General features: G+C 35.8%; 1 protein-coding gene across 2 annotated transcripts in view; it reads left to right on the forward strand.

Moving 5' to 3' along the window:
* IGSF11 (immunoglobulin superfamily member 11) overlaps positions 1-15,037 on the forward strand; it is a 160,417-nt gene that overhangs the window by 101,117 nt on the left and 44,263 nt on the right. The window contains exon 2 of one of the 2 annotated variants that reach the window (XM_025167477.2): positions 7,158-7,201. The exons of the other annotated variant lie outside the window; for it this stretch is intronic. Coding sequence (XP_025023245.1) covers positions 7,171-7,201 — 31 coding nt within the window. The 5' untranslated portion in view covers positions 7,158-7,170. The remainder of the gene's footprint in view (positions 1-7,157; positions 7,202-15,037) is intronic. 2 annotated transcript variants of the gene reach the window in all.

Raw genomic sequence — 15,037 nt, forward strand, 5'->3', positions numbered from 1 at the left:
GGTTTCCTATTACCCTTCAGGCTTTGGATAAATATATCCCTTTACATGTAAACTGAGCACATTCTGAGGGGAAAAAAAAACTGCAGTGAAAGGCTAATTAATAATAGTTATATGCAGCGCAATAACTTTCCATCCTAGAATCTGAGAGAAATATGGAACTGTGAATTAATTCAGTATTACTGTGTCCCACGAGAAGATGTCAAATATTATTATCCACATTAATAACCTTCTGTAATTGTTATGGAACATGGGGACTCTTTCTGAATTTTTTAAAAAAGGGTAGATATATCAAATGCATTCATTTATCTGTTGAAAACCATAGCTCATCAGAAAGTACATGTATAGACCAGTGTTTTTCAAACTTGACAACTTTAAGATGTATGGAGCAAGCATGCTGGCTGGGGAATTCTGGGAGCTGAAGTCCATACATCTTAAAGTTGCCAAGTTTGAAAACACTGGTATAGACCATTCCAGGCTTTCAGAGTAAAGATAATATGATCTTATAATGTGTATCAGTCCGTTTGATATGATTTAAACATGAAGATAACTCATAGATCACTATCAATTCTTTGTAAGCTAATGACTTGGCAGCTGTATAACAAGTAGATGCATTTATCTTTGCTGGACTTTTGCCTCTCTTTTTCTTTGCAAAGATATTTTACAATTGATGGTATAATACATAGTGTAACAGATAATGTACATACAATTACATTCTTTTTTTTAATAATAATTTTATTGAAATTTACAGATACAAACATGAAAAAATAATACAAACTAAGAAAAATATAAAAAGAAAAAATAAGAAGTGCAAAGAAAAAGAAAAAAGAGAAAAAAGAAAAAAAAAGAAAAAAGAAAATAGATATATAAAGAAATGACTTCCGCCTTCATCAAGTACAAACAATTCAGTAACTTATCATCTTCTCTGATACTTCAAAAAAAAAAAAAATCTTCCCATATCTCATCTCTGATCTAAAAACAAATTTTAAAGCTTCATTGTTCAGTCCTAGTCAGCAAAAGTCCATTAAGAGTTACCAAAAATAACAACGTATATATTTTGACCTTAATCAAGTAACACAATTTTATATTGATTTATTTTCCTTTTAACATAGTAACTAATCATTTTCTCTAAAAATACAACAAAGGATCTCTTCTTCCCATATCTTATCTCTTATATATAAACAAATCTTTAAACCTCATCATTCAGTCCTAATCAAGAAAAGTCAATTAAGAGCTACCTATCAGGCCTAGCCCAAGGAACTCCAAGAGACCACGTAAATTCAGTCCAGCAATGTTTATTAGCTACAACTTCTAGCAAGAATCTTCCCAGACTGAAACCCGAGCTCCCAAGTAATGCCAGCCACAACATTGTGAATTCCTCAGGGAGGTGCCAGTCTCATCCTCTTATCTCTCCCTCGCGCCTCAGGAGATGAAAGAAAATGTTTTCCTCCCTGAGATTGGCCTTCATAATTCCATTCCATCACACTACCAGAAACAACATGTATATTTTAATGTTGATCAAATAAACCAACTTTCCTTCCATTTACTTTTAAGAATCTTGATCTTTAATCCCTTTAAATAGTGTCCCAAAAGTTGATCTCCTTCCATTTTCTCTTTGTCTCTTCTCAGAAACTCCATCATAAGTTTAACACATCTCTTTTGTAAATCCAAGGTAAGAAAGTTATCCAATTCACTCTTCTGATTTATTATTTATATGTCCCTTTTAGTTATTAAGACATCAGTTGGTTTCATTTGTAAATCCAGTGTAACATCTTTTTCCACATCATTCTTGTAGCCTGGCATTTTAAAATCCACTTTCAGATCCACATTCAAATCAGCCTCAATCTCTGTTTGTCCAGTAAAATCTGTTCCTCTTTTATAACCTCTTTTAAATCCATTTTTATAATAGCAGACAATCTTAAGAATAATTTCTGAGTGCATTGTTCCCAAATATTACAAAGTCAGATTAATTTGATCCATTCTGTATTAATGGGTTTCTTCTCCTTTAATTGTAATCTTTAGTTCTTTCTGGTTCCCTCTAGTCCAATCTTCAAAGTCCTCACTTATCATGTTTTCTTTCTAATCAACAGCATTTTCCCATGGGAAGGTTCCTTACACTTAATTTCAAAATCTTCAAATATTTTTTTATAAAATTTTAAACAGTCCACAGGAAGGATTCTTCTAATTAATTTCAAAATCCTGAAGTTCATCTGGCCCCTTAGTCAATTTATAACTTTCCAAAATCAATGTTTTAATCACCATTTTGCTGTTTATTCAAAAATAAGATTTTTTAAAAGTCCTTAAACTTACATAAAACTTATTTCATCAAAGACAGAAGGAAACACACCCAGTATGATGAAACTTGCCTTTCTGAAGGTACTTAATGTACAAAAAGCTGTTAATAAGCAATTTCCAAAAGTGATTAAGAAAGGAAGTATGCAAACCCAATGTCCTTTGATGTATTGTACCATCAGTTGTAAGTATCTTACAGCTGATGTTACAATACATAGTGTAACAGATAATGTATATACAATTACATTCTGACCATAGACAATCATACGTTTTCCATCAAGGTTGACCAAGGTTATTGTTTGAAGGTGAGATTACATGAGTTTATGTTATCCTGAGGGATTCTATGTCAGTCTGAGAAATAAGTTTGAAAAATCTGGTTCTGCTTTAAAAAGTTGTGCCACTTAGGTTTTATCTATAACCTTCATATCTAATAGGACATCTATCATATATATCCTTGATGCTGGCAGCCTCAGTATCAGTCATCTCCAAGAGATCTAAAGGCAAGTAGGTAAAAATAAGCCTTTAGAACTTCTACAAGCCAGCAGATTGAGGCTGCTCCATCAAGCATTTATATGTAGACTGTCATCTGACATTCATTCCAGGTTAACCAAAGAAGTTTCCAAATTGCCATTCTTATGGATTTTAAATGCAAGAATACTGACTTCTACATGGAGAATCTTCAAAACCTGGATATTACTCCAGTTTTACCTTGCTTCTGAAAATATATTTTGATCTAACCAAAGGTTCAGGTTATTTTGAAGAAGAAAAAGGCTAACCACTGCTTTTTGTGTGCTCCAAAGCACCCCTTCCTATTAAAATCCAAAGCCCTGCATAGTCATAGCATCTAATAGTTTGTTTCTAGGGGTACTTCTAAATGTCAGTTTTATATCACAGTGGCTGTGTTTGCTTCATGGAGTTTCATTAGTAATTTGTCCTCCATTTGTGACTTTTCTATATTTTCTTACTACATTGTCCACTATTTTTCTTTTCAGAAAAATCCATTAAAGAAAAATAAAATCATGCAATGCCACAGAAGTACAACATTTTTTGTACTCTCTCTGTTTTGAGATAAACCATCATGAAAGGCAAAAAGAGCCATTTTGGCGAAGGGCACAAGTTAAATATGCAGCACTACAGGGAGACTTCATTATCTCTGCTCTTACTATTATTTAGTGCATCTGCAATTGATAGAGACTAGATTTCAGTGTACTGTATGCACAGATGTTTTTGCAATAGCTGTGGTTTTGGCCACCTTTTCTGTTATTTTATGCATGTAGATGGGCTTCAGAGGATGTGTAAAATTCTTTTTAAGAGTTAGGCTGTTTGCATAATACATCTGTATTTTGCTCCTCCTTCTGCTTGCTTGCTCACAGCAAATCTCACTAGTCTCTATGATCTTAGCAGAAGGGCTTCTGGATCATGCCACAGGATGCTAGTGCTACCCATAGACCATTTGTGTTTCACTCCAATGACTGTGGCATTTTGATTGGAATAGTCCACTTTCCTTTGAAGTCTCCATACCTTGGTGGGATGCAGACTTTCCCAAACAGAAGCATCACATAATAATTAGAGCAAGCTGCAAGTGGCTTGCAGGCAGCACTAGCATCCAACAGCACAATCAACAACCTCCCCTGAAATCACAAGTGTGAGCAGGAAGACAGTTGGAGCCACTCAGTGTGACCAGAGCAACTCCATATATCACCAATATGTCAGTCACTTTAAAAAAGAAGGAGGCCAAGTGGAGTTTTGTCACCTGGCTGACCCAGTGAGTGAAACAAAGAAATATCAAATTCAGGTAATTTATCCAGATGACCTCTGTAGGAGAAAGTGCTCATATGCGGAAGAGGATGAACACAGACTATGGAACCTGTATATTCCTATAGATTCCTATACATTCAAGGTTTTGTTATTCATGGTTCCATTATCCATGGTTCTTTGCTGGAACACAACTGTAAATAATGAGGCCCACCTGTATAGCTTTGGAGGAATGTGTGCAATGACTATAATAAATAAACTTTTGCCTCCCTGCAGCAAATTCCAAGAGCTTTCCTTCACTGTAGAGGTAAAATCTTGCTTTGGGACATATTTTAATGAATAAAAATATTTTAACATTTTATAAATAAAACTGAGAAGAAGGTTGAGACCTTTTGTTAGCAAAGTGGTAGCCAAGAATCTCTGTAAGATGGTCTAAAAAAAACACACACACATCTTTATGGTGCGTGCAAAGCAGATGGCCCACTACTATCATGTTTGTGGCTTGCAGAGCCCTTACTAGAGTGCTACAGCCAGAAATTTGGGCCCTTTTTGCATTATTCAGAGTTTGGGATTTGAAAGGATGAAATACATGCCTTAAGCTTTGCAGTTGTTTAAGACATCCTTTCACCCCTTAAAATGGTCCTACTTGACAAATGGACCTGACCCTACTCACTTTTTAAATATAGTGCTCATCATAGTACCCAAAGTCTGATTCTCTTGTTACACAAACTTGTTTATGACCTGGCCCTTTGCATTCAGACTATGATAGGACATCTTGTAATGAGACATGGTTTAGTTGTTCTAAGACAGTTGTCTTGTAGGAAATTTCAAGCAGCTTCAGTGTTTATCTGATTTTCTGGATGCATCATTATTTCATTTCAGAATCCTACAATATTAGAAGGCAATGGCTAGCTTTATATATCATACAAGGCTATAATGTAGTTTATTTCATTTTGCCTTTGTGTAATATAGGAAGCCAGCTGTTGTCTTTTTTAAAACATGTATTTATTTATTTGAGCCAATTTGGTGTAATGGTTAAGGCACCAGGCTAGAAACCAGAAGACTCTGAGTGTTAGTCCTCCCTTAGGCATGAAGCCAGCTGGGTGACTTTGGGCCAGTCACTCTCTCTCAGTGGTAAGAAGGAGGAAATGGCAAATCACTTCCAAAAATTTTGTCAAGAAAAGTGCAGAGACTTGTCCAAGCAGTCACTAGGAGTCAAGACTGACTCAAAGGCACCAATATCTGTCTGTCTGTCTGTTCATCTACATTCTGTCTTTCTCCTAGCACTCAAGGCATCATACATAGCACTTCCCATTCCAGTTTTTCCATGCAGCAACAACCTTGTGAGCTGGCTTGGACTGAAAGAGAATTGTGAGCCAAAGTAACCCAGTAGGCTTCCATGGCTGACAGTGGTATTGTACTGATATATTCCTGGCCCTAGTATCAAACTTTAACTACTACACTATCCTTATGGATAGTTCAGGAGACCAAGAGTTAAACAAAAAATAATTTAGTATGATGTATGCATCCTGTTAATATAGTGGAACCAGTAGCTGCTTTATCAGCCCTGTTTTATACAGAGGATAGCACAAACAAACTGGTAGCATCCACAGGAATTTTCAACTGGAAGAGAATAGTTTTTCTTGGCTTTCTTTATGTCCTACACTTTTTGCAAACATTTTACAGGTTATTTGACACATCTTTACACTATTAGCATACTCCAAAAATTAGCACTGTTTAGCAATTAGCAAAAAATACTTGCTTAGCAATGATTATTTTTTTAAAAAAAATCTTATTGAAAATTCTACCTGGATCTTGGGGTTCTCATCTTGTTTCTGATTATATCGATGTATTTTTCTGATTCTAATTTCAAAGTAAAATGAAACATTTACTCTACCACTGCCACCCGCCACCTTCCTGAATTAGAATAAAGTCTACTCGAAGTTCATAAATAGGTGAGGAGTAAAATAATGTAACTCACAGTCAATCCATATTTACAGGAAAAATGGTCAGGTTGAGTTTGTTTTGACAATATAATACTCATTTGTGATTCCATTGCATACAACACAAATTCTAGTTTTTTTATAACAGCAAAATAAATTACAAATATAAACAATCAATTTTAAAATTGATGTTCATATAAATAGAGTAGGTAGCTATAGGGGGAAAATACTACAATTTACTCACAAAAGAATATTCAAAATATTTTTTGAGAAAACAATCCATATGGAAAGTGTTGGTGCAAATTAGTTTGTTTTTTCCAAGCTGGAACACTATTCAAATATACCCATTGCCAAGAAGGAAGATACAAAAACCTGCATAGGTTACTGAACTCTAATACTAATTCCTTACACAAGCAAAGTTTGGTGTAAAATCTTACAAAAAAGAATAGAGACATACAGAGAAATGCCAAATGATAGGTAGGTTTCAGAAAAGACAGATGATCGTGATTAGATAGCTAATGTAAGATGGATAATGGATGGAGCAAGGAAATACAAGAAAATGGTTCATCTTTGCTTCATTGACTAAAGCAAGGTCTTTGACTTTGTAACTCATGCCAGAATGTGGAACATATAAAGGGCGTAACAGAACATCTGATTATTTTTCTGATGAATCTTTACAAAGAACAAGAAGCTATTATAAGAACTGAATTTAGAAAGACAAGAGTGGTTCAGAATACAGAAAGGAGTGAGACAAGGATGCATATTGTCCCCATATCTGTTTAAATTATTCAGCAAATATATAAAAATGGCAGGGCTATAAGATATGAGAACAGGAATCAAAATTGGAGGTCAAAACACTAACAGTTTGAGATATGCAGACAACACAATTTTTGCTGAAAGCAAAAACAAAACAAACAAAAATCCTAAGAGAGTCCATTATGAAATAAAAATGGAAGGTAACATATCTGGTCTAATGTTAAGTATTAATAAGGCAACAGCAATATCAGCCAACAGGCTTACTGGACATACATCTGATGTCAAAGAAGTGAAAACAGTATAGCCTGGGAATGGGATAAGAAGTTAAGACAAACTCAGACAAGTTCATGAAAAGATAAGGACATTTCACTGACAACAAAGATCAGATTAGTAAAAGCAATGATCTTTCTACAGATAACGTGTGACTATGAAAGCTAGAAATGAAAAAGAAAAAGAAGGTAAGTCATTTTTGAATTATTTATTTGGAGATACTAAAAGTATCATGGATTGCAAAAAAAATAAAAAAAATGCTTGTCACTGTAATCTCAGACAGTGAGGCTGCATTTATATAAAAGGAGTTTAAGGACTTGATGACAGCTACCTTGTCCAAGCCATCCTAATTGCCTCTACCTATCCCAAAGGAATGACTAGGCTGAATGAATAGTGCAGCCTAGTCATTCCTGGGGGAGCATCTAAGTAAGCAGGAAGGGATGGGGCAGTGACAAGGAGACCATCAGCATACTGGATTAGCATGAAATTGTCTGGAGGCTTTGCAAGATAGAGTGCAAAGCTTGGCTAAATGGGTGGGGGAAACTGAGTCCATGTGTACTGGAGAAAGTTTTGGTAGCATTATAAAGTGTTGTGGTGATTTACATACAATTTAAGAATATTTCCTGCTTCAAAATGTCTGGAAATTGTGCCAAAGTTTTTGAGGACTAGGTTCAAAAGACGGGTACAGGTTGTATAATGATTCTTGAAATATAACTATGATTTTTTTTTTTAAGTTGTGGTCACCTCATTTAATTAATCCAAATATTTACATTAACAATAAGCATACAGTCCTACACATGTCTATGTACTAGGCATAGTCTCACTAAAGTCTATGGTGCTGACTTCCAAAAGGTAGCTTTTTCTTTTAAATGAAATATTTTGACTCTTCAAGAGATTCATGGCTTTTTGAAAGTTTGTGCTTTTCATTTTAAAAATGCAGAATGCAAATTACTTCTGAGCTGAAGACAAGACAATCTCTGCATCTCAGTAGGATAGTCTTCTGTTCATAGGTTGTAGAGTGATGAATGTATAGCAGTAGTATGAGCAAACAGGCTGAGAGAGTAGAAATGCTTTTCTTAGGTTCAGTGATATTTATAAAATTCCCACTCCGTGGCGGCATTGACCCAAGAGGCTTCTTAAGAGCTGCCTTAAAATTAATAATGAATAATAAGGTTTTATGACCATTATAATCTTTTCTTATGGAGTGTTAATGGCTATGAGATTATCGAGAGCAGCTGAAAAATGCAACATAGACAGGACGGGGAATTCCACAGGGCAGCTGCAAGTTGTAAGAAACCTTTTTATCAACCATAAAGGTGGCAGGAGTGAGGAGATGGTGAGGATAATCAAACACTAATAACTTTAAATTAAAGTACTAAGAAGAATGGCATTTAAATTAATGTATATTCATGTATAAGTGGGGCTGAGGCATCCATGGAGAGGACTAGAGCCGTAAGTTGGAGGAGATGCTATTTTCTCAGTTTCTGGCACTTGACAGATCATTCTTGGAATTCAAGGATTTTGAAATGAGGTTGAGGGTAATCTGAAATAAGGTCATACATGTGGTCGAAATGCTCAAATTTACTCACTTCTGTCTGTTTGCTGGGGTGTTTGTTGAGTTGCCTTAAGAAAGTTACTGTTTCTTAACTTGGTCTGTAGGATGGGGGTAATGTTACTTTTTACCTTATTGGATTGCTGTGAGGTTTGCAGAACATATACTTTAAGCAGCCAGAAAAATTACTGTACCATAAAAATAATATTCTTATTGCTCTCCAGTAATAATTATAGATTTTTAATAGTCATGTTACAAATATATAATGGTTAATAGTTTATCATTACAGCATTCTGGATATTTACTGTATATTGAGAAGGGATAATCCTTATCCTTTTTTCTTTCTGTTTCCCCATAACTTCTGTTTCCCTTTTTTCCCTTTTTCTCCTAGGTGCAGAAACTGAATCAATCAAGGCAAAATGTAGTGATCAGTGTGAATGAGAAATGAGGTTCACAGGAGTTTAGTGAGCCTATTCAGAGACTCAAATGTTCAGAGCTTTTTCATGAACATGGTGTGATCTGAATATGTGCATTAAATTGTCAGAACAGACACACTCAAAGGCCTAATGTGAGTTAAGATAACCTAAACAACACCCATTGTGTTATATTTATACTTACTGGGCTGAATGATAAGTAAACATTCAGAACCTTAGAATAATTTTTAACAATACAATTCATTCCTCTTTAATTCATCTGCTCCTGCTTTTTTGTCTCATGTTATTTATTTTTTTTAGCTAATGCCCTATATTTTAACTATAGCTGAATTATTAATTTCACTCACATCTTAATGTATTAATCAGCCTGCCTTCTTTCTGGCATTTCACCCCCATCCCCAAATAACAAAATTGCACATTCTTTCTTATTCCTTGGGCAATATCAGCTCAACTTTCCTTTTCCCCTAGTTTTATTTGTCCTTTGAAATCTTAACTAACTCTGTGTAGAATACTTTAGCTGACCCTCCCATTTTTCATTTTTAATAGAGTTCTTTGAAAGCATGAAAAATTTATTCCAGATATTCATTGTAAAGGGGAAAACTGCTTAACACAACAAAAACATAACAATTTATTGCTTAATGACTAAAATAGGGTATCTTCTATTTTGGTGCGATATCGGAACAGTCAGGCTTCGTGAAGACATTTCCCATTATCCCCTCTGCTTTGTGTTCTTCTCTGTGTTCACAACGCAGGTAACAGTGACTTTAAATGAAGATACTTAGGATTCTCCGTTTAGGGCTGTGTTTTAAATGGTCTGTCCTTATTAAAAAGAAAGGTTAACTTTACTTTGTCTGATGGTAGGAATGGCATCTTTTTAATGTGAACCTATTTCATCAAATTAAGACTTGTCACAGTCAGTGTTTCTGACCAATTCTTGTTCAGAGGAAATGGGAGGAATTTAAAGGACCATGAAATGGAAAAGATTGATTTCTGTAACACAACGATGTACAGAGTAATTCTACTGGTGTTCAGTCTCCATACAAACATGTAAATTATTGCTTAAAAGTCAGGGTTAGATCATGCCTTATTATATAAATGAAATACTCCCCCCCCCCCTTTTGTAATAGAATAGCCAGAGGGCTCTTATACTGCAAGTCCCTTAGGGAAAACAGTGTTCTCTTCTGTGCAGACTCATGACACCCCTCACTGAAAGTAATTTCTCAGTGGAGTTTGGGATATCAATCAACTCTACCCTTTCAGGTTTTTTTTCCACAGAAAAGCATAATAGCCATTAACACAGAATCTTACTGTTCTAAGAATGGTAGTAGGTGAAACACTTACAGCAAAGACATCAGAGCCTTGTGGCAGCTTAAAGACAAGTGCACATATTATTACATAAATATTTTTAGGATCAGAATAGATTCTCAGCCATTAATCAGGATTTATACACCTTTCGCTAAAGGCCTGAAAATATCATTGAGCTTAGCCACGTGTCTGGAACCTTAAAAGTCCCACTTGGGAAACCCATTTGTATATTTTTGTGTGAACAGGACTTGCTGTGAGGCTATAATTAATGTAAATAAAAAGCTGCCCTGGGTTCATAATGTTAAATTCATATAAAAAGAAAGCATGAGTTATTGAGATCTGTATTAGTAATCTCTATTTATATGGATGCAAATAAATGATGACTGCTCAACAACATTTATGACTAGATCTATCCACTGTCCCTAGTCATATAAGTCTTTCAGGGACAGAGGGGTTGCATCTACTAATGGGAGCCACTGACTGCTAAAATGCCTCCCCTCTGCGTAATTTCATATTGAGTTCTCTTTTTTAGTTAACTAAGTCTGTGGCAAAGAGAGAAATTAATACGTATATGATAGCATTCTGAGAGAATAGTTCATTGAAGGGGTCTGGAAGGCTCAGCAGGGCAGTGATTTCTTTATTTTTTCGTGGAATTGGTGGTTTCATTGATTCCTCAACTGATTCTTATCATTTGTGTTTCCCCTTCTTTGCTACAGGGTTATAGCTGTTGCTAGGGAGGGTATTATGCCCAAGTGGAGCCTAATGAGGTCATTCATGGCCACATGCATACAGGGCCAGTCTGCCTACTGATGCTAAGGCAGTTCTGTTTTGTGTGTGCATTGGCCCTCCCTTTCCAGAGACATACAGATCTAGATAGTACTAGGCAGAAATAAGCAAAAGAGGAAATGAATAAAATAATTAATTTTAGGATATCTGAAGCTCCCTCTGCTTTCTGTGTTCTTGTTTTCCTGCCTTATATGTCTTTTCCATGTTGGTTTTTCTATTAGTATAGAGAAACTATGGATATTTTGACTTGTTATCCGTGGTGGGTCTTTATTCAGGGAAATATATTTTATAGGGAGCCTTTTGTTTACATGATGGAGCAAGAAGCTTACAGGAGAGACCTGTCACAGAGCATTTGGGATTTGGTTAATCTTCTTAGAAATACATTAATCTGGGGGATCAGATGCTGTCAACAATACTATATGCCCTTACTGGGCTTCCTTGTCATTCCTACCTTCTGTTCCTATCCTTTGCCCTTTGTGTTCTCTTTTCTCAACTATGAAAATCACTGGGTAATGAGAAACAAGAAAATTAAAGGCAAAGTAACAAGTAAAATATTAATCCTGGATCTAAAAGGAAATTTAGCATGTATTTAGGATATTTATTTAAAGTTCTAAAGAATTTCAGGCAAAGTGTATGGAACTAAAGATCTCCTAGAAAGTGTGTGTGTGTGTGTGTGTGTAATCCTCAAAATATTCAGAAGGAGACATCTTAAAACAGCAGGTATCAGCTGACACAGGTTTCATGCTGCAGTACATCTGTAGGTTTAGGAGAGATGGTGAGGATTTAGTTTTTTATTACAAATATATATTTATATATACACACACACACACACTCACACTACATATATATATACACACACGCTATACACACACACACGCTATACACACACATATACATACATACATACATATATATATATATATTACTAGGAAACTAAATCTGCACCATCTCTCCTAAAGGATTTAGTTTTCTATCACAAATATACACACATACACACACACACAGAGTGTGTGTGTGTGTGTATACTAATAGAAAACTAAATCCGCACCATCTCTCCTAAACCTACAGATGTACTGCAGCATGAAATCAGAGTCTCTTTCATGTGCTTTGGACATGTGCTTTCTTATGATCTAGCATCTGAGCATAGTAATTTGGTACTTCTCAAATCTGGGTTAATAAGCTACAGTTGTAGGACTTGGTTGCCCTTTGGTAACAGCATCAACAGCCGCTTCTATTTTCTGCTGATTCTCTTTAATGGAACTGAAAAAGAATCACAGGTTGCACACTTAGAGACCCACCCAGGCCTGTTGGTCTCTTTTTTTATTTTTGGTGTAGGATATATTATTTGGCTTTGTGCCTAGCTGTCTGCCTGGTATTTTCATATCCATGGTTTTGGCTCATCTCTGTGTTCGCTTCTTCCCTGTCCTATTTCATGCACACATATTTATGTCCCATATTTTGACTGCTTACACAATTTTTGTTTTGTTTTGTTGTCCTTTGCTGTGTTTGACCTGTGACTCATGCCAGCTCATTCCTGCTGTTTTAAGATGTCTCCTGAATATTTTGGGGGCTATTATTTTGCCATTGTATAAGTTCTATTACCATGGTGAAATATTTTTATATCTTACAAGGTTCTGGGATAATCTCAGGATATTATTCTAGAGAATAGAAAACTCAAATTCACATATTGGGCAGATTTTATCTCCACTTGTCTGGGGACCTGGACCAGATGGGCATGTGGTCTTCTGACTTTAGTTAACCATAATAAGGATAACATTTTTATTATCCTGTGTAGAGTATAAGAGCTTAGCATAAGTTGTCTTGTTGAATAGTACAGCCTTAATAAAAGTGATTTGTATTGCTTATCTAGGTTTGTATGCTTTATCAGATATATTGATAACCAACAAATGTATATACCGTATTTTTCCGTCTATAAGATGATACTTTTTTCTAAAATCATTACACTAAAAATTGAAGGGCGTCTTATGCAAGGAAGTAAGCCGAGGAGAGAACCGCACGGTTGCGAAACTGCCCATACTCTGTCTCTGCAAACAGGCTTCCTCCAATCATGAGCCTCCAATCACGAGTGAAATAGCTTGTCTCTGCAAACAGACTTCCTCCAATCATGAGCCTTATTTAACTGACGTCAGCTGATGCTGAACAAACCAATTGGAGGAAGTCTGTTTGCAGAGACAAGCTATCGGCAGTTTCACTCGTGATTGAATGTAATCAGTTATGCAAAAGAGCATGGAAATAGAGCTGCAGAGAGACAGTTTGGACCTCCTCCCACTGAGTGTATCATGTAAATGTTGCCTAATTACTAAATAAAAATGTGTTCTGCTTTATCTTTACAATATTGATTTCTTAATTTTGGATTGGAAAAGTGGGGGTCGTCTTATACATGGGGGCGTCTTATACATGGGGGCGTCTTATAGTAGTACCGGAAAAATACGGTACTACTCGAATCTACATTCTGAAGCCAGAGTCTTTGGTCAAAGACCATAACTAACAGCCATTAGTAATTAGGTAAAGCTGCTTAAATTAATTTCCTATGCAGTCTTTCAGCTCCCTGAAAACTCTGTTCTCAGTATACAAATATCAGATTCCATATCAGTCTGGCAAATAAACAGATCCCCTACATTAGTCACTTTTAAGTGACAATGCAACAGTTACTTAAGAGAATATAAGCGAACTGCAATAGTATACTAGTAAAAGAAGTCAGGTGGACATTCCTTATTTACTTTTCATTGGCTGGAATAAATAAATCCCAGGCTTATTCCAAAGTGATAAGAATAATAATTCCAAAATACTTGATAGACATGTTATAAATAAAGCTGGATGGATGTTTTATTTATATCTGTATTAGATTTAGCTAAAACATCAATAGGCAATTTTGGGGCTAGGCCAGGCCAAGCTTTCAGAAGTTGTATAAGTACACAAGTTGGTGTGGCCTCTCAATACAAAGCCTAGCTTCCTGCCCCTCCCATATACTTATATTCTCTGCTCAGTCTCTGGGCAAATATCATGGTTTCTCTTTCTCTCCAAGTGAGAGAGGTCATCACTATCTTTGTGCTACTGTTGGCAAGGGGAATACAATGTTGTACCACTCTTTCCTTCTAGGAAAGCAGCGAAGGAAAGTAATAATACAACATTTGTATAGGTATCAGTTTTGTCATTCAATCGTTTTATGTTTTAAAAAATCTATAACCATTAATACTTGATAGTGCTGGAAAAATGGAGTGAAGAAAGAATGCCTTAAAAAAAACCTGAAACTGATGAGAAACATCATCTACCCCTTCCTTCCCCCCAGCACAGCCGAACCCCTTATTTATTTTGCTAGTATGATTAATCGTTATGGAACGTTGTATGCAACTCTATGCCATAACTGGCTATTTTTTCTTGGTTTCACTGCAGGAAGCTACAGGTATCAAGCAGAGAGGGGCAGCTTATTTGTGCTTGTCATTCCAGCAGAAGAGAAATGCTGAGTTCAGTAATTTTGCAAACTCCTGCATCTTGGCTTCAGCCCAGAAAGAAGGAGTGATGAGCCAATAATAACCTTCATCAATGCATGTGCATTCCTAGTAGCCTAGCATTCTGAAGCTGCTCTGCTAGGAACATCGCAGGGCTCTTGGCAGTAGATGTGCAGAAAGGCAAAGCTGAATCCATAAATACAGAGGAAAACAGAGATTTGGCTTTTGGAACAAAATTGCTCAAATGTTAAGCTGGAACAAGGATGTCTTTAGTTACTTTTCTTTCTTATGCATACATTTGAAGTTGAAATGCTTATTTAATGGGGAAGTTTTCAGACTTTTGTGTCCTACTGTCCTAAGAAATTCTCTCCCCCTGAAAAAACCTATGAAAAAAATAGACTGAAAATTGGGGGAAATCATTACAAAATAACAATTAATTCCTGTTTTTAATGCACATATAACTGATGGTACACATCA

The sequence above is a fragment of the Python bivittatus genome, unplaced genomic scaffold, assembly GCF_059951505.1.
Source record: "Python bivittatus isolate LINGU-HERP-01145 unplaced genomic scaffold, Pbiv_v1 ctg000340_np1212, whole genome shotgun sequence".
Taxonomy (NCBI): Eukaryota; Metazoa; Chordata; class Lepidosauria; order Squamata; family Pythonidae; genus Python; species Python bivittatus.